Source organism: Heteronotia binoei, chromosome 6, assembly GCF_032191835.1.
Source record: "Heteronotia binoei isolate CCM8104 ecotype False Entrance Well chromosome 6, APGP_CSIRO_Hbin_v1, whole genome shotgun sequence".
NCBI lineage: Eukaryota > Metazoa > Chordata > Lepidosauria > Squamata > Gekkonidae > Heteronotia > Heteronotia binoei.
In genome coordinates this window covers 38,251,177-38,277,336 of record NC_083228.1, presented here as the reverse complement: position 1 = coordinate 38,277,336, position 26,160 = coordinate 38,251,177, and the positions used below count along the sequence as shown (strand labels likewise).

The following is a 26,160-nucleotide window of genomic DNA, read 5'->3' as shown; positions in this document are numbered from 1 at the left end:
AAGATAATTTGAGTAGCACAATAACAGCATATTCTGTATTCTTAAAGACACAGTAACATGTAGAGTTATTCGTAATCACATCACTATAAAAAGTCTCTCTATTTTGACAAATAAGACTTGTGTCCAAAGCGTAGCCCTTGATAGTGGCTTGTCATAAGGTGTTAGTCAAAGGAGAAGAGCCACAAGTTCAGTGGAAACCTTTTCAGTGAGGTGGAGACCAATGTTCCCTATAAGCTGTGAAGTCTTGTGAGCCAAAATTCTTCTTTGCGAGCTACTGGCATTAAAGTTGTGAGCTACTGCATAAATTATTTTTCGCTCCATAAGACGCACCTGAGCATAAGACGCACCTAGTTTTTAGAGCTGTTTGTGTGAATTTAGAGGCATTTGTGTGAATTTTTTGCAGTATTCGCTCCTTAAGACGCACACACTTTTCCCTCCACTTTTTTGGGGGGGAAAAGTGAGTCTTATGGTGCAAAAAATACTGTAGTTTGTTCTAGGACCATTTTGTCTGAGCTGAGACAAAAATGTGTGAACTTGAGGCTAAAAAATTGTGAGCTAGCTCACAGTAACTCAGCTTAGAGGGAACATTGGTGGAGACCGGTTTTGGCACACCTTCCTCGGTTGTAGACCTTCACACAAATTAATGCATCTCAGCTTCTCCAAAAATACAAACAATTACTTATTAACCGGGACACCAGTCCAATCCATTTCACAGGATAAACCTTCCAACAATCCCACAGCTGGGGACATCACTAGTTTGTGGTTTGCAGAACAATGTTTGAGAACTGAAAACCATCACAAAGTTTCACAAATTTTGATACAGTCCACCAAAAACTGCTCAGCTGTTTAGTTTAAATGGCTGGGAACCATTTAAATCACTGTTTTCTGCTCCCTGCAAAAAGCTGCAGAGAGCAGAAAGCAGTGGTTTCAATGGCCCCCTACTTTCTGCTCTCTGGCTTTTCATGGAGAGCAGAAAGCAAGGGTTTAAACTTTGAATGGCTCACAAACTGATACAAGCCAGGCCAGTTCACAAACCAGTAAGTTATCATCCATAGCACATGGGTAGCCCTTTTTCATTAGGATCAGCAGGCTGAATCTGGTAGAAGCATGAGCTTACTATCAGCACCTTGCCTTTAGAAATTCATCCAAGTGGTATTCAGTATGTGACAGGGGGGGAAATGAGCCTGTACATTCTCCACAACTCAGAAAAGGCTTAAATTATATGCCTACCAAAGAAACCAAAGAGTGAAAAAGAGTGAAACTATTTTCTTGCATGAAAGAGAAATAATAAACTGCATTCTTCTCTCCCCCATACACACCTTTTTTCCAACAATGGGAGTAGCAATCTTGTTCAGAGTAGCAGCTGCTGTTATATGGTATATATTGAATATATCACTTGCATAAGTAGTGCATTTTTAGTGCCTGCCAGCCCCAGTGTATTGTTGGAATTGACTCTTAAATTGACCAACAGAACACATAATTTAAAGTAGTACCTGACAGCAGCATCCTGGAGCCATAGAATGGCTGCTACGAACCCTGTGACAGCAAAATGCTACCAAGAAATGCAATTCTGAATTGGAGCTGTGATCATCATAGAGCTAGCACCTTGGACAGCAACTGTTATAAAAAGCTAGGCCCCAGTAGATTCTGTTGTACTGGCCTATGAGAATGCTCTTAAGTATTGCATGGAATAAGAGCAGAGATCACAGCTGCAAAGCACTGTTTAAAAAGTGGCTTCTCTTGCCAAACATGTATGTAAAACCTTAGAAGCAATTGTTTCCTACAGTTCATCTAATACAGGGGCCTTCAACTGACCTAGACCCACCTTTAACCTTCAGATTTAGCATGAAACTCAGTGAGCTGTGAGCAGAAGTCATGTGACATCAGTCACATGGCAGCAGGCCATGAGTGCTGGGTACAAGAAACAGGCCAGGGGGTGGTGCATAGTAAGAAATAACCCAGCCCCCAGGGTTAGAGCCATGATGGAACCCCATTTACTGATGAGTTGTTACCACCTCAACCATTGTCCTGTTGCTCTTCTCAGTGTGTGTAGAGAAGCAGGAAGCATGGCACCCTTGTTTTCTGCACACCCACCCACCCTGGGAACAGATTTTTCCAAAAAGCAGCAAAATTCTATAAGAGCTTGTGACCCCACAAGCAGGGCTTTATGAAAACCACTGCTCTAGATGGTGGCTGTATGGGACAGATGCTGAAAATGCAGGAACCTCTCAGGAGACTGCAAAAACCTGCTTTGCATTCATATTACAGTGAATACAGAAGTTTAAAGACCAAGCCTATTTCTAAAGCTTTCCTCTGAAAAGTATATTGAAAATTTTTTAGTAGTAGTATGATTCTACGGTTGTCTGCTTAGAAGAATCATGTCCAACAGTGTTTGGTGGGATTTTCACCCCTGATGAGGCTGCAGTGGTGCACTTCTAGAAGTAGAACGTGCTGTTGAATCATAACTGGTTCATTGCAACCCCATCCATGGGCATTTAAGGCAAAAGAGAAGCAGAGGTAGTTTGCCATTGCCTTCCTCTGCACAGTAACTCTGTATTCCTTGGTGGTCTCCCAACCGAGTTCTAACGACGGCCAACCTGCTTAGCACCCAAGTTCTGACAAGCCCATGCTAAGCTGGGCTATTCAGGCTGCTAAAGCTAGCTGCAAATTCATATCAACTTCTTTGGAAAAGATACCAGGAGAAAGACCTGAAGGCACATTGTTATTCATACTGTATTACTTGATCACTCACTGCCTAGAGATGCCACAAGTATAGATATACCAAATGACAATTATACATTTAATGTAAACACACAGTCAATACCTCCGGACTATGCCCCAGTTCAACTAACTGAAATTAAATGGCAATCACCAATAAACACACAACCTAAATTTCACTGTAGAGTTGATGCTCATGTCTGTATATGCTTAGGGGAAAGGGGATCACTTACCGCAGAATAGCTTGCTTGGATTCCTCTCTCTCCTTTTCCAGAAGGTCAATAGCCGTCAAGTTATTCTTCAGCTCTTGGACTTCTTTCTTTAGCTGCAGTTCCTGATCATTTAAGCTTCTGATCTCAGATTCCGAAACAGCAAGTTTCCCTTGAAGTTCATGTGCCTCTTTTTCTGCAACTAAAACTGCAGTGTTTCTCTCTTTAAGTGCTTGTTCCAAAGCAGCTATATGGCCCTCTTTAGCTCGATGCTGTTCCAAGAGGCCATTGAGGTTTTTAATCTTTTTGAGGTATTCAAGGGTTTTCTTCTCTTCTGCCCTGTATTTCTCAGAACAGAGAGCATTTTCTTCTCGCAGGTCCTTTAACAGACCTAGGAGGTGCTCCTTTTCCTGTAAAGATGCTTCGGCTTGACAGAGAGCTTCACTTAGCTGAGACTGCAGCCGAGATGTCTCTTCTTTAGCATTCACAGTCCTCCTTTGCAACTGCTCTACTTGTCTTTTGAGATCTTCGATCTGACTGCTCTTCTGAGAAGAACCATCAATGATTCTCTTGCTCATTTCCCAGATGCTTTCAATACCACAGTGAAATGAGCTTTTCCGACCCAGGTGGACAGAAATTTCTTCACACCCATCTTTTGAAAGCTCTCCCTGCTCCTTCCAATTTGACAGGTCAGCTTCTGTGGCAGGGCCATCTGGATTTAATCTGCTTAGCATGCCTATTTTTACCTCAACGGCTTTTACTTTGGATTTTTTTTCTGCAATCATTTGGCTCACAGCCTCTAGTTTTTCATGAAGCACCTGTATTTTTACCTCTTGCTCCTTATTTAGAGATTTCAGGCCAGCTAACTCAGACATCATCTCCTCACTGCTGGTCTGCTCTTGGTGCAGTTCCCTTCTCAAGCCAGAAGCATATTCTTCTGAAGAAGAAAGCTCTTGAGACAAACTAGCTATTTCTCTAGCCAAGCCCTCACTCTTGCTTCTCTCTTTTTCCAACTGCTCTCCAAGTGCAGCCAGGTGAACTTCTAGCACCTTGGTCTTTTGTTCCAGTTCCACCTTTTCTCTCTCTTCTTTGAAAGCAAATGGTTGGATTTCTTCAAGTTGCTTTGTCTCTGTGGTGCCTTTAGAACTGTCATTAATGGATCCTACAAATATGTTTTTAAAAGATGGTTACTTGGACTGAAACATGGCAATGCTTATTGTTTACATGAAGCAAAGGCTTCTCGGGGATCTCTGGGCAACATGGGAGATGAACATAATTTTCATTTGGAAACAGATACGCAAAATCACATACCTGCAGTCTCTTGTTCAAAATCTGAAAGCCTTTTTTAGCTCAAACTTTGGAGAAAATGAAGACAGCCAACTTGACTTGGAACATCTAAAAAATGTGAGCATTGTCCCTGGGCAAGGAGGTTTTAAGTGAGCTAACCTTGACTGTTCATCTGGGGTGAAACAGCTCTTGTGAATAGAAAAGCCCATGCCAGGGGTAGCCAAACTTGTGGCTCAGGAGCCACATGTGACTCTTTCACACGTATTGTGTGGCTCTTGAAGCCCCCACTGCCCTGCTGGCTGGCTTGTCTTGTCTCTTCAAAACATTTATCCAGGCCAAGCCAGCCAGCAGCTTGGAGAATGCATTTAAAGTTAAAGCTGCTTTATTTCCACCTCTTCCCTCCTCCCCCATCTGTTTGCTTTCCTTCTGGCTCTCAAACACCTGATGTTCATGTCTTGCAGATCTCAAACATCTGATGATTATTCTATGTAGCTCTTACATTAAGCAAGTTTGGCCGTCCCTGGCCTATGCAGAGGTACCCAGACATGGCTATTCATCTAGAGAAGACATTCTGACATGTGGTTGCTTGAGGGACAGCAACCTGAAAGCACCAAATTTGAGAAGGAAGTAAGAAGTGCCCAATTCCACAAGGAGCCTGCTAAACCAATCTTTATCCATCTGGATTCTTCATACAAGATTATTTTTTCAGGTCAAGAAGAAAATGTGGAAGTATTCCAGTTGCCCGTAGGCCTGACAAAGCCAGCCCTGCTGATGTAGATTCTGCCTTATACAAGGAAGCACATACTTCAGAAGCCTAGTGATCCAACTCTGGCAGTAGTTTTGATAGCTATGTATGATCAGCAGAGTTGTTTCACTCTCCCCAAGAGAGCATTAAGTGACCAAAAGGAAAAAAACGGCAGAAGCACATTTTCTCCAGTCTCTTGAATACATTCTTAAAGAAAAGTGTAAATTTTTCAAACTTCAGGATGAAATCTACTTGGTAGCTGGTAGGAAAAAAATACTATTAAATGGCAGGGAAATCTAAATAGATACAGAGCATTTAGCTATGCAAAATGTGCTCTAGATGCAATTCCTCAATGACATTGGAAAGCTGCTTTACATGCAATCTCAGTTGCTGCAGGAGATGCATGCACCTTTTCACCTCCATACAGAATATCCAGTATACAAATTATGCTACACACACACAGAAGTTTATGCATTTATGATATCTCTGTGATAAGGAAAATCTGATTAAGAGACCTATTCCAGTGCCTGAAATATTTTCCATATCACCATCTCTCCATTAGCAAACTGCACTGTTGAGTACTATTATTTTTACTTCATTTGGACTAGATGACCCTGGAGATCCATCTCTATAATTCTAATTTATACTCTGCCTTTCTCCCCAGTGTGGACCACAGGGGTACATTCTTCTCCTCTCTTCTGTTTTATCTTCACAGCAACCCTATTAGGTAGGCTGGGATGGGAGTGTATCACTGGCTTAAGGTCACCCAGCAAGCTTCCATGGCAGAATGGGGATCCAAACCTGGGTTTCCCAAATCCTAGTATGACATTCTAACCACGACACCATCGTGACTGTCACAAAGACAGCAAAATGGACCCAACTGCAGATAAGGTTGTGGTTTTGACACGCTCCCCAAATGAGTTTGAGAGGGAGAAAAAAACAGTACTGAATATGCTCATTACCACTGCAAGTTAACTGCAGTCGAGCCAATTAAAGGGAAAACGTTGGAAATAGTGGGGAGAACTGGCCTGCCCATCTTATGGTATCCTGGCAAATGTGGGTTCCAGTGAGAATCTCTCAGTTGCCTGTCCTCTTCATCAGAGTCCTCTACTTTTACTACTACTTTTATCTGACCATTACAAGGGTCAATTTAGTACAACAGACATTCCTGAAAACAGAACAATCACAGAAGTAAAGGAAGAGAGTGTGTGTGTATGTGTATATATAGTTAGTTCTGGACAATAAGGAGGAACATTTACTAGATGAAAGCCTGGACTGTTTATCTGGGGTGAAGCATCTCTTCTGGCTAGAATAGCCTATGCAGAGGTACCCAGACATGGTTACTCATCTAGAGAAGGTCTGCTGTGTAGCTTTCCCACTGAGGAAGGTGAAAAACAAAAAGCAATTTTCTAGAATAAACCAAAATCTGTATTCTAGTGGGGCTACCAATATTTTTCTATGTAATGGGATTGACACACTTTTTGTGAGCATGATTTATTACTCCATAGCTCCAGGGATTTTTTGCATGCTATGTTTAAGTGTTCTGTTTCCATTATCTCCAAGCTAACCAGCTACAAAGTGCTACTGATTATTTTAACTCTGGTTAAAATGGGTGTGTGTGGGGGGGGTAGAGAGAATCAGGAAACATTTATTTTTGTGCCTAGGTTATGGAGAGTTCTTTAAGGATTATTCAACTAGAACACGTAAGAGAACCAAAAAAGGAGTATGTAAACATAACACATGGTGTTCTGGGTGGGCATAAAGAGCACCAAGCTATTCTAAATATCATTGCACACCTTGCAGGAATACTGCACACTTGCAGGAATATTGAAGACAGCATATTTTACATTTGTTCTACAATAGCAAGAGAAATATACAAGCAGAAGGTAAAACTGGTTTTCTATTAACAAAAGTTTATTTTGACTTTTAAAAATAAAAGCAATTCAGCATTCATGCTAGATGCATATCCAATCTGAAAGCTGGCCATTAACATGCTGCAATTTTATATTTAACTTATCAATAAGTAATCTTTGACCTCAGAAGTCTTTTTGCATCAGTGGAACAGGAAGTGATACCTTGCTTTGCAGGTGGGCCTTCCTCTTCCTCCTCCCTTTCCAAACACCGTTTCCTCCCAGTATCCAGATGTTTCTCAAGTGACTCACTAAAATGGGCACAGTTTGCTTTCTTGTTCTGGTTCTCCTGTTCCATTTGTTGTTTAATAGTAGCGATCGTATTCTCCTGTGTTAAAGTTATGCAGGAAATTCTTTTAAACAACTGTGCTTTTCAAGTTTTAAGTTTTCCTCCAAGGCAGGTAAGTAGTTGGCTTAATTAAGCGAGAGAATGGTTTAGGAACTGTGAATTCCCTGCCAAGATAGTTGGTTATTTCATTTCTTAAGACTATTCAACCACCCCTGAGAGCATAACAGCTGTGCTAGATCAAACCAAGGGCCCATTTAGCCAAGCAGTCCCTCCTATATAGTAGGTAGATCCTGGGATGTACACAGGGGCATGACAATAACCCTTCCTCACCACTGCTGATTCCCACCAAATAGCATGCAGAAACATAGTGCCTGTAATGATTTTTGGATCCCCCTAAATCCTTAGCCCAAGTCTGGGCCTCTGAGTGCCTAAAGTTCAGGTTAAAAGGCTTGTTATTCTAAGCTATAAATTGGGTCTCTGGCCTGGCTCAAAAGTTCAGGTCAAGAGGCCTATCACTCTAAGTTGTAACTCAGGTCTGGCCTGGAGACTCAGTGTTTGTGTAAGTAGAGATAAGGATTGGTATGTGACCTTGGCCAGAAGGGTTCAGCTGAAGGAGGTACAAGGAGGTGCCCCCCTAATTAAGAAGAGAACATTCCACACAGCTGGAGGGGTGAGAATCAGGACTATTCTAAATCACCCCTTGATTAGTAATTAATGGAGAGTGACTTCATCGCTTTTGATTGGGATTGGCTGCTAGGGCCCAGTAGCTAATTGGAATTGGCCATAAAAAATGGCTACCTAAAGTCATTCTTTGAGACTGACTCCACATAGACTTCCTTCACGTACTTGCGTGTTGTTATGCTGTTGGACTGAACCACTCAGAACTATGGCAGTATCTTCTGTGTAACTGTGTTGTGCCTGGCTGAACGCTAAAGAACCTGCTGTCCTGTCCTGATTGAAGCTGACTGTGTTTGGGGTAACTATGCCAAGGGCTAGCTAGGCTGGTGAAGCATAGGTCTATTATTTTTATTCCTTCCTATAACCTTAATTTTATTTTCTTATTGCACACAATGAAAAAAAATATCTTTTATCAGTTAAATGGTGTGGAGTCTGTTGCTATCAAGTCTCAAAGCCTAAATCTGGTGTCTTGAGACTATGGGCTACCTACTTAATAATAATCTTTGTTTGTCCTGTGAGCCTACCTCGCAGGGTTGCTGATATTCTCCTGGTAAGGGCTGGAGACTTCCCCTATCTCCTGCTTAAGGGACCAGTGGGGTGGTGGCAGAGATACTGATCCAGAATGGATTCCTGTGGCTTGCAAGGGGCCTGGAAGCACAGGAGCCTAGCCTAACTGGGACGCCCTGCCAGCCAGTGGTTGGAGCCGACTGCTGTCTGGTTGTGGGGTTCCATGACAGCCTCTAAAGATGGAGGCTCTATTTAACCACCATAGCCTAACTTCAGAAGCTCCTCCCCTTTGTCAGAGCTGTCCAAACCATTTTTCTTGGTTTGGTGCAGGATTTGGACATCTGGATGGGCACCAAAAACTGTTGTCCTGTAATGTCATGAGCATTTTAGTGCCTTCACACTCTTGCCACGTGAAAGATATGACTATTGAACACTCGACGAGAGTTTTTACTAATACATAGATAGAAAAACAATGTTCAACCACAGCAACCACTGATATCAAGCAGAACGCCTTCCAGGTTTCATCCCTGCCCCCCTCCCACCCCAATGCTGCATGTACATCAACAAAAGGACACCTAACTAGGAACCCAGAGCTTTTTCTACACTCTTCATCTTGCAGTTTGTCTAGAAGGAAGGAAAACCTAGTATGGTCCCTAGACCTTCCTGGAAACCTAGCATGCCCACACAGTGAACCCTCACATAGGCTTGGCTCCCAAAAGTTATTAGATGAGTTTCTTTAACAGATGTTTCCAACCTTTATTTCAGTGGCTCCCTAGGAAAATATTGTGTTTATCGATAGCTGTTCAACCCAATAATGGCAAACATATTCCAACATATATACATAAATGTACATAGCCTTTTGAACTGATCTCTAGATTTTTCCTATGTCTTTTTTTAACAAACTAAATTAGTTGGTCAAGATTCAGAGGTACATGCCCGGTGTTTTTGTACATGCCTTCTTCGCTCCCCATGCTATCCCCAGAGATATGTTAATGTTTCAGGACCAGTTTGTCACGTAAACCCCAAAGTCAGCAGAAAGTCAGATACCCTGCTGCCTATAAAGAACTCCCTGCACCAGTCCTGTCCTGGAGGAAAAACAAACACCATTGTTTGGCACTCCTTGGAAGAAATGAAAGCGATCATGCCCCTCACTAGCTTTTCCATGAGGCACAACACACAGTGCAAGCTATTTCTTCACATACCATTTCAAAACCACATTACATGGGATCATAGGAACCACCTGTTGTACATTCCATTGCTCCCTTGTGCACATTGTCATTGTTTAAGAGTATATTGAAGCACTGTGGGTTGCCACTGCTGGCATAAGTGGAATGTTGTCAGTTACACTTTCCTTTCCACTCATGCATTGTTGGTTCCAATCCATTAGCTGCAGGAGAAAGTGCTCAAGAATGGGCCCATCCAGTGCCATGTCAACATTTGGCATTACATCTGAACAATACCTCTTGATGCCACGGTTAGCCACATCCTACCCACTTTCAAAATTCAAACTCAGTACAAAGTTGTTGTTGTTTTGCACAGAAGCTGCAAGGCCAACCACACAGTTAGGCACATTTTATGCTTTGTTTCTAGCAAACTGGGGAAGGCACTGAAAGCCGAAGGGTGTGCCTTGTGGGAGGGGGTCTAGTTTTTTACATTCACTGTAAATAGCCCTTGAAAATTTTCAAGTGGCTTTGTAATAAAGCTCTGAGAGGGGCAGAAGTAGAATAGCTCCCTGGAGTCTGCAGGATAAACTGATGCAATTGTTGGATTCCAGTCTAAATGTTTATTTGCTCATTTATACCCTTCCTTTCTCCACAGCGGGAACCCAAAGCAGTTTACTTCATTCTCCTCAACTAAATTTTATCCTTACAGCACCCCTGTTTGGTAGGTTAGGCTGAGAATGCTCGACTTGCCCAAAGTTACTCCACAGGCTTCCATGGCAGAGGGGAGTTCTCCCAGATCCTATCAGACACTTACCACTACACTGCCACAAATGGTGAGCTCAGGGACAGTTTTTCAGGACATTACTGTACCTTGAAGATATTTTAAAAAAATCAAAAACTTACAGAGTCTTTCACAGAAGCTTCCAAATGAACTACCAGCTCTTTCAGCTTGCTTATTTCACTGTCCTTTTGCTCCACAATTTGCATTAGCTCTTGTATTCGCTCACTCTGTAGAACCATTTTCTTTCAGAAAGAGAGAAAACAAGCTTAATTTGTGCAATGACAATTCGTAGTAACCCAAAAACTCAGAAATGTTAAATAAATGACATTTTCCCAAGAAGAGCATGGTGCGTTGCAGACACTGGTATGAAAATATCTACACGCACTTACCTCAGTAGCCTCGTGAAGAACTTGAGCAGATTTACTCAGTTCATTCTCTTGCATTTTCATCTCTGTAAAATTTTAAGTAGTTGATATCAGCAACTATTTAAAAAGGAAATAATAGCTCAAAATCTACAGAGAACAGTCCCCTCTTCTCAGCAACTGGTCAAGATGGCACACTTTTCAAGATTCTCCGCAGAACAGAACAGCCCTATAGTGCTGTTAACTGTCAGGGGTAGAGAAGAAAGGAAATGAGAATCAAAGTAGGAGGAGGATGAGCAGACAGGGTATTTTTATGTTTCCCTCCTTTTGCTACATTAAGATGAAAGGAAAGGATGCATGCGTAGGTCACTGTATAGGCTGTCTGTTTAATCAGCATTGTTAAGGCTACTCGTTTTGCCCACGTTTTATTAAGAGAGATCTTGTTTCCCATCAATACAGCCCACTGTGGGAAAGGGCGGAATATAAATTTACAGAAATAAATAAATGTGACTACAGAAGTTCAGCATGCTCAGCCCACTGAGGCGGAGTTTAATACAGCCCTGTTTAACATGTGCAAGTAAAACCAACTAAAGGGTTGAAGCCATATTAATGTTTCCACAGGTGCTGGGATTTCCACCCAGACTCCAATTCTTCCTTCTACTCCTTCCCAGCCCCAAATGCCTCCTAAAATACTGTTCTTGGAGGACTCCTACTCACCCAAGAACAAGAATTCAGGGTCATTTCAGGCTGCCATGGGGGCACGGGGACATGCTCCATGGGCAGCAATCCATGTAGTCTGGATCCAAGTCAAGTTCTTGGAAAATTGGATCATCTTGAACACACTTCCTCAGAGCCATTTTGCTTCTTCACTCTCCCCAATACAGCCCCAGACATTTTTTTCAGTATTTTTAAAGCAGTCAAACATTTTGGAAACCCAGTTTCCCAATGCTCATCCATCAAGTTGCATTGCAATATTATCTACCTCTGACATCAGCATTCAAAGATTCTATACGTCATTAGCAGGCCATGCAATTTTCTAGCTTTGCTCCAGGCCTTCAATTTGCCTAGTGTGATTTTTTAAAAATTTCTCCAAAAACCAGGAAGCTCCTTTATTTAGAAAATTTATATGATGCCTCTCCAAAGAAACACTTTGAGGCGGCTTGCAAAGTAAAACAGAATAAAAGCATTAAAAGGCACAAAAGAAGTTTAAAAATTAATGAACTATTCAAAACATGGTCAAAGCACAGAAACAGCATAAACATTCAGCAGCCTTAAATAGTTTCCATAAAACTAGCCCCCAGGCTATAAAAAGCAATAATAGAAGATCAACCCTTTCATTAAAAGCCTGGATAAGAAGAAATGTTTGGGCCTGGAAAGCAAAAAAGAAAGTAGGGTAGGTTCCAGGAGAACCTGAAGGTGGGGAGAGTATTCCACAAGTGAAGTACCACCACTAAAGAAGCCCTGTTCACAACTCGCCTCTTCGGGCAGGGGTACAGAGAGCAGGGGTCATAATCGTAAGAAGGATCTTAACTGGCCCTCTTCTCAGCTTGTAAAAGACTCCTCAGTTTCAAAAGCACAGTGACAGGAAGGATTAGCCCAAGAACCTGAATTTTCCCTTGCTGTATATAATTGGTTGTACAGTTCTTCAGCTCCTGGAGATTTTTTTATACTTGCTGTAAGTCTTTTCACAGTACCTACCTTCATTCTTGCCCAGGAGCACCTTACGGATTTTGGATAATTCAGCTGTAGCATCAGCCAATTGCTTTTCCAGTTTTTCAATAGTTTCTGCAGGGTCTTCCAAGCTATTAAGTAGGCTAAACACTGTTTCTGCCACCTGCTTAATATCAGACATATTATGTTGTAGTGATTCTACCATGCAGACAAAATCAGCAAAACTTTTCAGATCTCTAGCTGCATCTCCCTTTTTGCAAGACACACAAAAAGAAAAAAGAGGAAAACACACAAAGTAGTCACGCAGATCTACAGGAGAAGCCTCTGTTGTTAACCAGAAAGTTTCCCTAATCAATGTTCCTTCTAAGCTGTGAAATCTTGTGAACCAAAATTCTACTTTGTGAGCTACTGGCATTAAAGTTGAGAGATACTGGTATTAAAATTGTGAGCTACTGCATAAATTAGTTTGCTCTGGGGCCATTTTGTCTGAGCTGAGACCAAAATGTGTGAGCTTGAAGCTAAAAAATTGTGAGCTAGCTCACACTAACTCAGCTTAGAAGGAACACTACCCTCAATATTACACCAAGGCATCACTGGAGCCTTCTTGCCACATTCAATATATATATAGGAGACAAAAAAAAAGTGAGAAAAAGGGTCCATCAAGAACTTGTTCATACATCCTAATTAGTTTACCATTATACAAGGGCAGATTCTTGTATTAAATAGCTCCCCATGCTTGCATCAGTCTTGACATGTAAGCACAGATAACTCCTCCATCTGGTAAGAGATCTGTGTTTTCTCTTGGACAGGGGGAAAGCTACATGAAGTCTCAAATTACTTTTCAGTCCAACATAATCAGCAGCATAACAGCAAAGCCTAAATTTGTTGGTACAATGCAATCCACGTAAACCATCATTATCAATTACTTGATTCCCCAAGTAAACACAGAATAGACCACTGGATACTTTCCGTGAAGGGTCCTCCCGAGGAAAGGAGGACATCTTGGTGGGCAATTCCCACTATCCACTCAGGAAGAAAGGAAGAATTTTTTCCTCCTTCCTGTCTCCGCTGTGAGAATCATCCATCTCCTCAGTTCTGACAACTCTGAAAGCAGGTAAGCTATTCTATAATCTACAACTAGACAGAACAGGTTACATATAACAATGCAAAACAAGAAATGGTAAAATGCAGAATGAATACGATGGGAAGGACTCCTGTAGAGAACTGGTTGCTTGATTGAATGACTTAATGATTATGACTTGGGAGGGACAAGATGTCCTTTCCTCAGAGGAGGACCCTTCACGGTAAGTATCCAATAGTCCATTCTCCCTCTGAGGCATCAGTGTTTATCTTACAGTGCTTTATGAACACAGGAATAGAAGACCATGTTGCTGCCTTGCACACTTCTTCCACTGTGGTGTGTCTATTAAAAGCTGTGTTAGTTGCCATGCTTCTGACAGAATGTGCTGTGATTCCATGTGGAATATCCAGTTTATGAAGTTTGCACGCTTCTATGATACAATCCTTGAGCCATCTGTTGATGGCTGACTTGGACATTTTATTCCCCATATGAATAGAGAGTCTGGTTTTTCGATGTGTTCTGTTCTGAAAATGAATGCCTTTAGTGTTCTCCTGACATCCAGCATGTATGTGCCACATCCTTTCCCTTGGGTGTCTTGGATTCAGGCAAAAGGATGGAAGATTAGGATCTCTTGGGATCTGTGGAGTTAAACTTTGGCCAGGAGGCTGGGTCAGTTCTCAACACCACCTTATCTCTATGGAAGACACAGAGCTTGAGCTTGATGGAAAGTGCTCCAAGCTCTGAAACATGTCTTGCAGAAATGATGGTCACTAGGAACAGACATCCTCCATCAGAGGGAGAAGCTGACCTTTAAGGCACACCTACACAGAGTTTACAGATGGAAAGAGTTTACCTGAGGTCTGTCCTGCTGATCAGAGGATGGCTCCTCCACCACACCCCCTCCATTATTCATCAGGGGTATATATTCTTTCACAAGGTCCTTGTAAATCTGCATCCGTTCCTCACAGTGGTCCTCTATCAGTTCTTGTGTACGGGCAGCCAGCATCCTAAGTATAACAGGAGGCAGAGGTGAATTGTGTCATGACTTCCACCTGCATAGATATAGCCATTTTAGAAATCACAAGGAATTTCCCTTAATAGGTAAGCAGAGTTAGGAAGGCCTGGTAAGAGCTATTTTTTTGTTCTTAGCTTTCAAGGCCTTTTCTTCCTTTTTGGGGGTAGAAAAAAATAGGAAATGTTGGGTAACACTGAAAAGCTACAGAATACAAATACAGACATATTACATACATCCTTTTGCCTCGAGTGAAATGTACTAAAATGGCACAGGATCCAGCAGTTTGCAGCTTTCTCTCACTTCACTATTGGTCCTAACTTGCAATGTTGCTTGTAGAAAACTAGAACATTCATACTACTTTTTGGCCATTTCCGTATGGGTTATTTGCCCCAGGTTCAATGGTGTTGGGAAGTGAAGATTGTCCATAGCACTGTGATGCATCTGTGCACCCGCCTAGGGTTTCCTAGCTTTTCTCCAATCTTTTTAAAATCTGCTTTGCTGCAAAACTCTGGGAAAGATCACAGCAAAGCCTGACCGCTGAAGTGTGGGTGAGAATGTTTGGTTTTTTGCCCGTGCCACCCCACATGGCAGCCATTTTCCCTGCCCCTGAAACAGCCAGTTCTTCTCCATGTCACCTCAGGGATCTTAAAATCTAGCACCTGAATATTACTGTATCAACATTATATTGTAACAATATGTGTAACATATTCTATAAATTCCCAGCTTTCTTTTAAAAAAAAATCTTCATCACCATTTGTTGCAGAGGTATAAGGGGACATTTGTTATTTTTCATATGTGGTTAAAGAAGTTTCACTGTGCAGAATGTGGGGCGCAAAAGAACAGTAGCAATCCCTAAGAAGGCCCGAGATATTATGACCTCTTCATTCCAGAGTTATTTGCACTAAGGTGACAAGCAGAGTTGTGACACGGAATTATCACCATCACAGTTCAACTTAAAAGTGGTTGCAGGTATTTGTATTAAAAAGCCCCTGTATACACGAGATTGATTCCCTTGGCCTTTGGTACGCGGTTCACCATACAGCAGACTCCCGGATTTGCATCTATGCAGATGTGCTCCAGCATCAAACAGTAAACAAACAAGACCACTCCAGAAACTAAAAGACAGCCTTACTTAAAGTTTTTTCCATTGTCAGCAAGATATCGAGCACACTCCTGCGTGACTTCCTCACGGATTCTTAGCTCCATAAACAGCTTCTCTTTTCTTTCATTGATTAGTTTGTTTTTCAGTTCTTCTATAATACTGAGAAGACTCTAAGCACGAGCAAAAAAAAGTGGAGTCAATTTGTGGAAAATATTACCAGGTACGCGAGCACTGTAGCCCATTAGGTGCATTTAGGAACACTCTTGTAGGCAGTATCAAAGCAAACGGATCCTCACGTCTTTTTGTTTCTTGTGAATAAGATACCAATAAAGCAGATAGTTTATACAATAAAACCCAGGAAGGTTTAATAACTGCTTGAGGAAATAGAAGCTAGTCACTCAAACAGGCTAACGAACACTGTCCATTCTTGGTATTTTACAACACATCCCATCTGCATAATACACAGAACATCAGATTGTTTATTTGAAGTGCTGATGAATTTAAGATGTTCTGCACAATGGGCATGACCCTTTCCTCATATGACAGCAGTACTCATGCGCAGAAAAGGACTGGGAGAGGGGACTTGTGACAAATGGGGATATGAAAGATGGGGGTATAAGAGAACAACAGACATCCATTATTTCCTGTAGGAGCCCAGAACAATGCATGTGAAAGGGGCTGTAACTAGAAGACAGAACAAATGCTTTGCATACAGCAAATCCAAGGATCAGTTGCAGCAGCTCTCACACACAAGGAGATCAGGGCTTTCTCTGCACAGTATAACGGAATGATCTTGCAAAGCAGTACTGGGCATTAGGGCGTGTGCTTGATATAAGCCAAGGCCCCCCCCCCCCAAATACCTAATACCTTATCGATATTTGTTGGGTATTGATTCAGCCAAATATATATCAAAGGCTCTGATTTGGCTACCAATATAGCTGAGCCTGAATAAAAGCCGGGTGGTGGGGGGAGGCGGTGATGGCTCTTAATCTGGTTAGCTATACCAAGGAGAAGATCCGCTGGGGTGGCAGGAGCAGAGAGCTTCACCCAGTCTTGGCTGGTGGGCTCCTCAAGCCAGGTCTGCCAGGAGCAGGGAAAGATCTCCCTGCTGCATGCAGATCCCAGGGCCAGCTTCTCCTGCCTGGGGGTTTAAAGCCAGGTCTGCATGCAGCAGTGAGAGACATCCATGCCGCCTGCAGATCCCGGGGCTACCTTCTCCTGCCCAGCGATTGGTGGGCAGGAAAGTCCCGGCCAGGTCTGTGTATTGAAAAAATCCAGCAATCCCAAATATTTCCCATATCCCAATATCACACTGATACTAAGATTTAGGACTGTCAGGAAATACCAATATTTTTCAGGTTCAGTATATCCACACCCCCAAAATACCATTTTTTGTGTATGTGTGCATGTGTACCACTACTGGGCACCTTAAAACAAGGAGGGGGAAAGGAGCAGCAGACAGGGCTCCATTAGATCCATTGCAATTGTTCTGCACATGAATGCATAATGGATTATAACCATTATCCGTAACGTAGTTGTGATAATTTTTTTTAAAAGACACAAAAACTACCCCGCAAACACAAAGGATTTAGACCATAGTACGTTTCCTCAGACAGCCATCATGGGAAAAAATTCTAAATAGTTTTCCATCTGATGTAGCAGCATATCACATATTACATTCACATTTCACACCCCTGCCTGTAAAATTTATATTTTCAGTATAGCCACTGTCTTCCTTTGCTAACTTCGTAGCATACTTCAAACTACATACAAGCCTTCTCAGCCTACTTTGAGCATCTACCCCACTGACAGTGCCATCCTATGCAGAATTACTCTGATCCAGTCCCATTAATTTCAGCAGCTTGGGTTGGACTAATTAGTTAATTGTCAAAATATTCTCCCTTTTCTGCTACAGAACCAACATAGCTCCTCCTCTGGCACAGCAACATATATACCAGATATCGTTCTTTCCCAATGACCACTTCATCATCTTCATCAGCTGCCTGGCTTGGCGTCTCTTCCACCACCTCAGGCTCTGCCCCTTCGACAATGATATTCTCCACGCAGTGTCCTTCATGCATCTCACTGCTGTCAGCAGCCAACTCTTCTTCATCTTCAATCACATCTTCCAGAGTCCTCTCCCAAAGTATAGTTGCTCTCTTAAGGGGAACACACGCATCTTCTTCTTCTGCTTCTGTTTCCAGTTCTTCTCTCATGGACCTTTGGTCACACGTTTGTTCTCGGGGAGAACTGGAAGAGTCGAGGACAACGACCTGTTCAGTAAGAAAGTTAATAAGCTACGTTAAGAACCACGGTTGGAGTAGTTAGTTTGGCCATCACAGCTTCTTGAAAAAAGAAGTTTAGTGAAGACATCTCTCTCCTTCATACATGCAAGGATGTTCCCCAAGGACACACTTCTTAAAGAACAAGCTAAAACCAAAGTTATATAAGCTTCTTCATTTACCCAAGGATGTACCCAGGAGCACAGAGGGACAACCGAAGCTAAGCAGATGAGTCCAGGAAGAGTTTTAATGACATCTTTCCTAGGAATCCTGAATACACTGACCAGAGTTCAAAGGCAAAAAAAGGGTAGGATTTAAATGTACTATAGGTACCAGTAAGAGTTTTCTAACTATATTTTCCCCCTTAAAACTAGTTTTGGGAGCGAGGAGAGAAAGAAAACAGGCCGGTGTTGGAGCTTTTTCTCCTTTACAGTAGCAAGGGTCATCCCTTGGCAGAAGGCTTAGGCTGGACAAAATAAAGGTCTTCATGCAACAGTTTGATGGCACTTTCCACAAGATGTGGCAAGATGTAGCTTTAAATACAGTGGCATCCTCCCCGAGTCAATGTTCAAGAGGCAGATAACTTTCAAATACTAAAGTCCAGAGGCAAGCAAGGGATGACTATCTCCACTATGTTCAATTTGAAAGTTCTCAAAGGAATTTTGGCTGGCCATTGACTAGAACAGAACGCTCCACTATATGAACTCTGGACTTACCTAATAGTGTAGAAGGTAATCAGCATATTCCCTTTCTACTTTGGCTTCTGGTTGTCAAGAGAGGCAGTTTGGTGTGGTGGCTAAGTGCATAGACTCTTATCTGGGAGAGCCGGGTTTGATTTCCCAGTCCTTCAAATGCACATGCTGATCTGACCTTGAGTCAGTCACAAGTTCTCACAGAGCTGTTCCTCTCAAGAGCAGTTTCTGTCAGAGCTCTCTCAGCTCCACCTACCTCACAGGGTGTCTGTTGTGGGGAGGGGAAGGGAAAGGAGATTGTAAGCTGCTCTGAGACTCCTTTGGGTAGTGAAGGGCAGGGTATAAACCCAATCTGTTCTTCTTCTTCAAATGATAAAGCCACAACTGGCCTCAAAAGTCAATAAAGAATCCAACCAGTAATCAGACTTTCCAATTATGCCATTAATACTTCAATACCCGTGCTCGCTTTGGCAGCACATATACTAAAATTGGAACTTCAATACCCATACTAAAAATATAGCCATGGACATGTGAAAATGTTTTCTTGAATTCTGTAGGGTTTACTTCAGAGTTAACATAGATCAAGTTCATAGTGCACATTCTTGTACTTGAAACTCCGAACAAGAGAAGTGACAAACCACCTGAGCGACAGTTATTTGCAATTCTCACACAGGCCAACTAAGATAGGTCATCATGCTCGCCTGAAGCGACAGAACAAAGTTTGAGTCCAGTGGCACCTTTAAGTCCAGGACAATGTTATTCAAAGTATAAGCTTTTATGTACAAGCACACTTCTTAAGATACAAACAACAGAATAAAATCTACTCAAGTCCTGCTTGAATAGGAGGCAACCATTAGGAAGGGCCGCTCATAGCCAAGATGCAACTAATTTTTTTTTTTACCACTAAGGACATAAATGGAAACAATAAATAAATCTGTCAGTCTATTTGACTGCACTTACATTTTGAGCAATAGCAGAAAATTTCAGCACATTGAGCGTCTCATCATAAACAGCGGCACTAGGGCTTATGTTGACTATCATGCACACTTTCCCTTTACCACTGAAGAAGCCTTGGAAGAAGTGAGTTAGCTTACTTTCACGAAAAGGGATGTGTTGCTGCATCCTGGAATTAAACATCATGACAGCATTATATTGCAACACACTTCCAAGTGCAGAAAACACTTGAAAAAAAATTTGTTTAAGGCAGTGTGACCTGATTTCAAACAGCTAAAAAGCTCTGCAACGTTTTACACACTCCACAGCAGCAAGCTTGCTGCTAGTCTGTCATATGCCTGCTGCAGAAATCTGGAAGGGCAGAACATGTGTTTTGCAAAGAGAAGGGGACATGCAGCAGGGAGCTACTGTGTGAACCTATGTGCCTATGGACATAGTTTCCCTGTGCCTGAGCAACAAGCAAAGTACAGGCAGCAGATCTGCCCTGCAAAATGTGTGTATTGATTCTCAAGTAATGGCACCCAAATTCATGCAAGTTCAACCCAAACAGGGTTTTATTGTTATTATAGACTAGTTTGGTGTTCAGTATTTTAAAAAACAAACAAAATGTAGGTAGTGGCCTGCTTCATGTTCAGACAAACCTCAATGTAGTTGGGGAAGGGCGACTTGTACTTGCTAAACACATAACCCATCAGCAAACATCTTGTAATTAATACTTTTGACTAAAATTATCAACATGTTTTTTAAAAGATCAAAACACATACAGGGAAAACTCTTAGGAAGTTTAAGGTGTCATCTGAAAAGTGAGGCACCTGCTGCCCTTTTACAGCACACACCCCGTACAGTGACAATACCCTCTGTGAGTTAGGAATGGAAGGGAATATAGATGGTGGATTATACAGCCTGTGTGCCTCTGAAGGGAGAAGAGTAACTAGGATGAATACGTGGATGGCGTAGGCTACCTGTGTCTCATCGGAAGCTAAGTGGGTTAAGCCCTGGTGCGCACTTGCATGGGAGAACACCAAGGAAGCCCAAAGTGACTCCAAAGATGCAGGAAATGTCAAACCACCTCTGCTTATGTCTTGCCACGAAAACCCTATAGGGTTGCCATTCAGCTGTGACTTGACAGCACTTTTATACACACAACTGGGAGAAATACTATCTCGAATCATTAATTATCAGCAGGACATGCCACAATAGTGCCTTTTCCCATCATTCTGCCCTTTGCAGCTTTCTACCAAGGACTCTGTGGTCCAATCTTCTGACACTTACTTTGACTGCTGACTGGTCTTGAGGGCACTGATGCATTTGCCTAGAATAAGCAACGAAGCATTAATATTTCCGCTCTCTTTTAATCTTTCTCCTTCATTGTGGGTTCTGGTGCAACGCTCTGAGCCAGCTAAGTCACACAGAAATAACCTGAAGGTAGATAAAAAGACACACAAAGAAGGGAAATTTAGGCTGCCCTTTGGCACGCTTCGCAGAAACAAGACTTATCTCAACACACGATCACTTACTCACTGACTCGCATGACATGACTGATGTTGGAATCTATTTTAAGCATTTTTACAGTGAATATGCTGTGGCTGAAAAATAAAAAAACATAAAAGACGGTATCAGAAGCACTGAACTTTACAAAACAAAATATTGTTGCAGCCTAACACTGATTTTAAAAACCCTTAAAACTCCAGTTTCAGGAAGCCTCAATATACTTCATAGGTTATAGTTCCCTTGGTTCTAACAAAAAGTGACTGAAAATCTATCACCATGAACAGTTCCTGCCCCCCTGTCCCAATTCCCTGGCAATGAGTTTTAGGCTTATTCCTTACCCTACTGTCCAAGGAAGATCACTGTAATACTCAAGAGCATACTGGGAAATTTAAGCAATGATGTCTTAAAATTTCATATTATCAAAAGTCCTAAAATATACTGTTAACTCAAGATCTGAATAGTAATTATTTTACCCACAACATGACCCACCACCAAGTTCTACGGCACTAGCTTTAACAAGTCAGAATTCAATAAATTCACAGAATATAAAGCAAATTATCCCTGTTGCCATTGTTATCCTGCTAGCTAAAAAAAAAGTCTAGTAGCACCTTAAAGACTAGCAACATTTATTTCAGTATGAGCTTTCATGGATTACCACCTTGCTTCCTCAGGTATGTATTTTGTTGATAACCTATTCCACTATGAACCTATCCTCCCTCCCTCCCCCCTCTTACCTCCGACTGGAGTTAGCATTCAGTTTTGTAGAAGCAGAACTTTGATTCTTCAGGCCTAGTTTCATGAGTTTAAAGGCTTCTTTAGCATTTGAAACCTGAATCCACTGTAGATCTTGAGAAAAAAACATTAAATGAAAATGAAGTATCGAATAGAAATACTGCATATGCAAAACTGAGAAAAGGATGAGTCCACAGAACAGAGGACATACTTGCCATTAAAGCGATGCTTTACACAAAGTCTGGTCTATGTTATGGCAACATGTCATCAGTTTACATGGTGTCCTCCTCCCTACACATAGTTTGTTCAGTCCCACTCCACTCATAGCAGACAGTTCAACGGACATAAAGTTAATGCACACAGGAGCAGGGAACAAACCCAAACAGTGCTTCAGTGCCCATGTATGGACCACAAACTTGGTTTCAGGTTTGAACCGCTTCTCAAAGGCAACATCCTCACATTTGCAGGATTTATAGACACATCTTTAAAAAGCAGATGGACTGAAAACTGTAATTTATTACAGAATAGCTTGGGTGAAAGAATATGGATGCTTCGTTTCCTAGATGGCAGAAAGGCGTTTGGCTAATAGAATACATTATTAGCCCTTAATAATCCAAGAAAATAACTTTATCCAGTTTAAAAGATATGAAATAAAAATAAGAATCAAAGTTATGATATGGTAAAAAAAAATCGCACAAGAGATTTGCAGTGAATAAGAAAGGAAAGGGACAGTAGATGCAGCCAGGGACCGTGGATATTTGTTTATTCTATCCTGAGAAAGCAATCTTGGGGAAGGAGCAGAGCTGAGATGAAATAATGTACTTCCTTTTACATCTCATGGCTGAATTTCTTTTTGAAGAGGGAATAAGCCTCCTTTCTCCCTCCTTGGTAAAACTGTTGTTTTCAGTCTCTGATCTGAACCCCACCAAGACTTTCCACTTAATATGCTTGTTACCTTTGACATAGGAACAGCCTTTTATGTCCTGCGCAAGGCGCAGGATCTTCCTTTTCTTATCATTGGTCGTTGGGAGCAGCAAGTCATAAATAGATTCGTTGTAAATTTCACAGAAGGACACCCAAACAGAGAACTTGATATTGCTCTCATCCTCACAAGGTTGTTCCACTTCTGACAGCATTGAAAGAAACAATAAAAGAAGATGGAATTACATGAACATTTTATGGAAGTAAGTCATTCCTAAGCAATATCATGTGAAATTGTATCATTTAATAGAGTTATCTTTAGGGCCTGATGAAAACCCCTTTGCTTAACTTTTCAACGCTTCCTGTATTAGCATCCACTCACTGTGAAATCTATGCCCCTTGACTCCTTCGGATACAGAACTTACCTTCAGAATTATCAACAGTTCCATTATGATTTCCATTTGTGCCATTCTGATGATCTACCTGCCCATTAAGAAAGAAACGGAACCTGGGTAATTAAATATTCTACAGATGTAAAATATCATTCTTTATATTACAACATTAGGCAATTATTATGTGCTACTAGAAAATTACTAGCTTGGAAATTTATTACAATTACTGTAGAAACTACCAAATGGTAACACCAATCAGTGCGCTTTAGCAAAAATATGTGCTATCTTTGTAAAGAAGTAAGTTTTTCTAGGCCAGTGCTCATCTCACGCATTTGACAAAGCTTCTCTTAAGTACCTTTAAAAAGGTAATATTCAGAAGCAGCAAGAGATTATTTGAATAATCTAAGATCTGTGACAGAACATCCTGTAATCATTCAATATCATCAACAACAACTCCTAAATGTATTTAGGCAATGAGATCCCGCTTTTCTTTCCATGTAGTCCCAAAGTTGCTTATAATATCCTCCCTTCCTCCATTTTACTACCCTGTAAAGTTGGCTAAATGAGAGTGAATGGCTCATGGCCATGCAGTCATTTGAAGGCTGATTGGGGATTTGAAACTGGGTCTACCATCTCCTGTGCAAGCATTAAGTATCACCAAATCGCTTCAGACTTATGAATTAATGACCTCCCAAATGCCCTATCTTTAACAGCCTTGCTCAGGTCTTGTAAACTGAGGCGAATAGACCAACTGCTAATCTGACACTAACCACGCTGGCTCCACTGTGAAACAAAAGAGTTAGAATTCTCTTTGCAATTCTCATATGAGGAACAGCAGATTGGCAATCACAGTACAGGGAGTGATTTCCCCACCACCATTTTAGCACAGCAACAAAGATAGCACAGATGCCTAACTCTTGCCATTGGCTGTTAACTGGCAATGTGTCACACCCAGCTTTGACTGCCTATCATTTGATCTGCATAGAAATGTAACACATCGATATTACAGGTCTTGAACTGCTTGGCCTCTTCTGTAGGACACTACTTCACATCCTCAAGTAATGGGCCCTAGCCCACAAAAGGTTATGCAGGGATAAGTCTGTGTTTTAAAGGTGTTTTACCTGCCAATGTAGCATATCAGAAAATGATTTACTTTTAGAATACGCTAGATATTCTGTATTTTCTTTTACTCCGTTTTAATGCACACTGTATATTTGTATTGCTTGTTTGTTTATTTGTAATTTTGAAACTTAATAAATACTTTAAATTGGGAAAGAGGTGTTTTGGAACAGTTGGGGGGTTTTTTGCACCAGACTTCAAGGGCTTCGGTTTACCAGTCCCAGAATGTTTGAAAATAATAAACAAAGCAATGGCATGAAAAGAAGGTGCCCATTGCATAGGAATGACCAACTGTAAGGAGGTTGTAGTACAACAGCTAAAGGTGGCCCAGTAAAGGAGAGGATCCATAATTCATTATCCAATGGTGAGGTACCTCTTTAGTTATGCCCTCTATTCCCAAATACTAGTTATATCATTGCACAAGATAGTACCATGTACATTGAACAAAGGAAAGGGAGCCTCAGACAAAGAGAGAGAGAGAGAGAGAGAGACTATGTTCTCTGCTTTAGAGAAAGGGCTAGCTAATGTCACTTTATTGCCATGCTATGGCGTTTCATGCAAGCAGGCCACATCCGATTCCAGCAATAAGTAACTACTAGACTGGTGACTAGGTATGGGCATAAACTGAACCATGTCACAAATTTCGCCATTCGTGGTTCATGAACACAAACTCCTGACTGCTCTACCGTCACAAGCTTCCACAAACTTTTAAAGCAGCTCATAGCAGTTCAGGGACGGAGCAGAAAGCAGGGGTTTAAAGGGACTCAGTGTTCCCTGCCACTCAGCTGTTTCAGGTTGTCTAGTGCAATCTCTTTAAACTTTACCAGAACTGCAGAAGACAACCCCGTTCATCAGATGTTTTGGCCACTCTTTTGATGGCAGTGTTTAAAGGGGCTGCAGTGCAAGGGAGCCCAATATGTACCAGGGAGAGAAGTCCAGGGAGAGAAGTCTCTCTGCTGGCCCAGCTTCAGGCTGTCTTGTGCAGCCCAATCCAGCCCATGGGGAGAAGCCTCCTCGTTGGCCAGCTTTGGGCTCTCTTCGGCAACCCCATTTAAAAGGGTTGCACAAGGGAGCCCCATACAGCTGAGCCTGCAGAGAGAAGTCCTCCTGCTGGCCCAGTTTTGAGTTGTCTTACGCAGCCTCGTTGGGCTCAGCTGTATTGCAGGGAGCCCAATACAGCTACAAGTAAGTTCTGTAAGATACTGTACCTCTTTCATGAGACGAAGCAGGGAGTTCTTGAGAAGCATTTCTTCTCTCATTTCTTCTTCATTCAGCTTTCGATGTTCTCGACATCTATGAGGTTTGAAGTCCATCTTGGGATACGGTTTGCCTGGGATGTTTCTAAACAACATTTCCAGTGCCCTTGGGAGAATACCAGCATTGTCTTCTGTACCTGTCATGATTAAAGGAAGACTTACTAGGACTCTGAATACTTTTTTGGAGCCAAACAATTAATGGAAAGGTAAAAGATTCTGGAATTAAAACCATGGTTTGAGTATGAACAGGTGCATTCAAAGGACTGCACAATCAGGCTGAATTGCCATTCTTATTGGTAAGGAGCTCTGTTTATGTTCACTGTGACAGTAGTCTGGACTGCATAGAAGTTGTAATGGTGTAAATGTGCCCTAAATTGGTTGGTAGGATTTGAACTATGTGTGAGAGAGATATGTGTTGCATCCTCTTTATTTCTTTTGTGTGGGGAGGGACACTTCCTTTCGCAAGGCCAGTCCTTGTGTCCTTTGTTGTTGGAATACATGTTGGATGTGGTGTTCTGTTTCCCATGACAGCAAATAGATTGGCTTTGTAATGTGGCTAATAAATGTCATGTATTGTGATAAGCCAAGATACAGCAAACAAAGTAGAACTCAAACTTGCATTTTTCAAGCAGTCACAAGAGTCCAGGTGTACCTTGGTAAGTGTATGTTTTCCCTGCATTTGTGACCCCATAAGTGAACACCAGGCGACTCCGTCCCCTCAGGAAGTCTTGCACCGACTGCTTCACAGCACCTTCAAAGAATTCCTCCTGGGTGGTTTCAGGACCAAAAACCTACCAAGTTGA

The 26,160-nt window shown here is 41.8% G+C and overlaps 1 protein-coding gene across 1 annotated transcript in view; it reads right to left on the bottom strand.

Annotated features, from left to right (window-relative positions):
• KIF20B (kinesin family member 20B) overlaps positions 1–26,160 on the bottom strand; it is a 56,762-nt gene that overhangs the window by 19,319 nt on the left and 11,283 nt on the right. Inside the window, exons 6-21 of the mRNA XM_060241303.1 lie at positions 26,010–26,148; positions 25,310–25,494; positions 23,016–23,073; positions 22,625–22,795; positions 21,672–21,783; positions 20,964–21,032; positions 20,719–20,865; positions 19,453–19,615; positions 17,474–17,791; positions 15,549–15,688; positions 14,255–14,408; positions 12,348–12,570; positions 10,677–10,738; positions 10,410–10,529; positions 7,035–7,197; positions 2,952–4,089 (exon numbers count right to left, since the gene is read on the bottom strand). Of these exons, the coding sequence (XP_060097286.1) occupies positions 2,952–4,089; positions 7,035–7,197; positions 10,410–10,529; positions 10,677–10,738; positions 12,348–12,570; positions 14,255–14,408; positions 15,549–15,688; positions 17,474–17,791; positions 19,453–19,615; positions 20,719–20,865; positions 20,964–21,032; positions 21,672–21,783; positions 22,625–22,795; positions 23,016–23,073; positions 25,310–25,494; positions 26,010–26,148 (3,362 nt within the window). The remainder of the gene's footprint in view (positions 1–2,951; positions 4,090–7,034; positions 7,198–10,409; positions 10,530–10,676; positions 10,739–12,347; positions 12,571–14,254; positions 14,409–15,548; positions 15,689–17,473; positions 17,792–19,452; positions 19,616–20,718; positions 20,866–20,963; positions 21,033–21,671; positions 21,784–22,624; positions 22,796–23,015; positions 23,074–25,309; positions 25,495–26,009; positions 26,149–26,160) is intronic.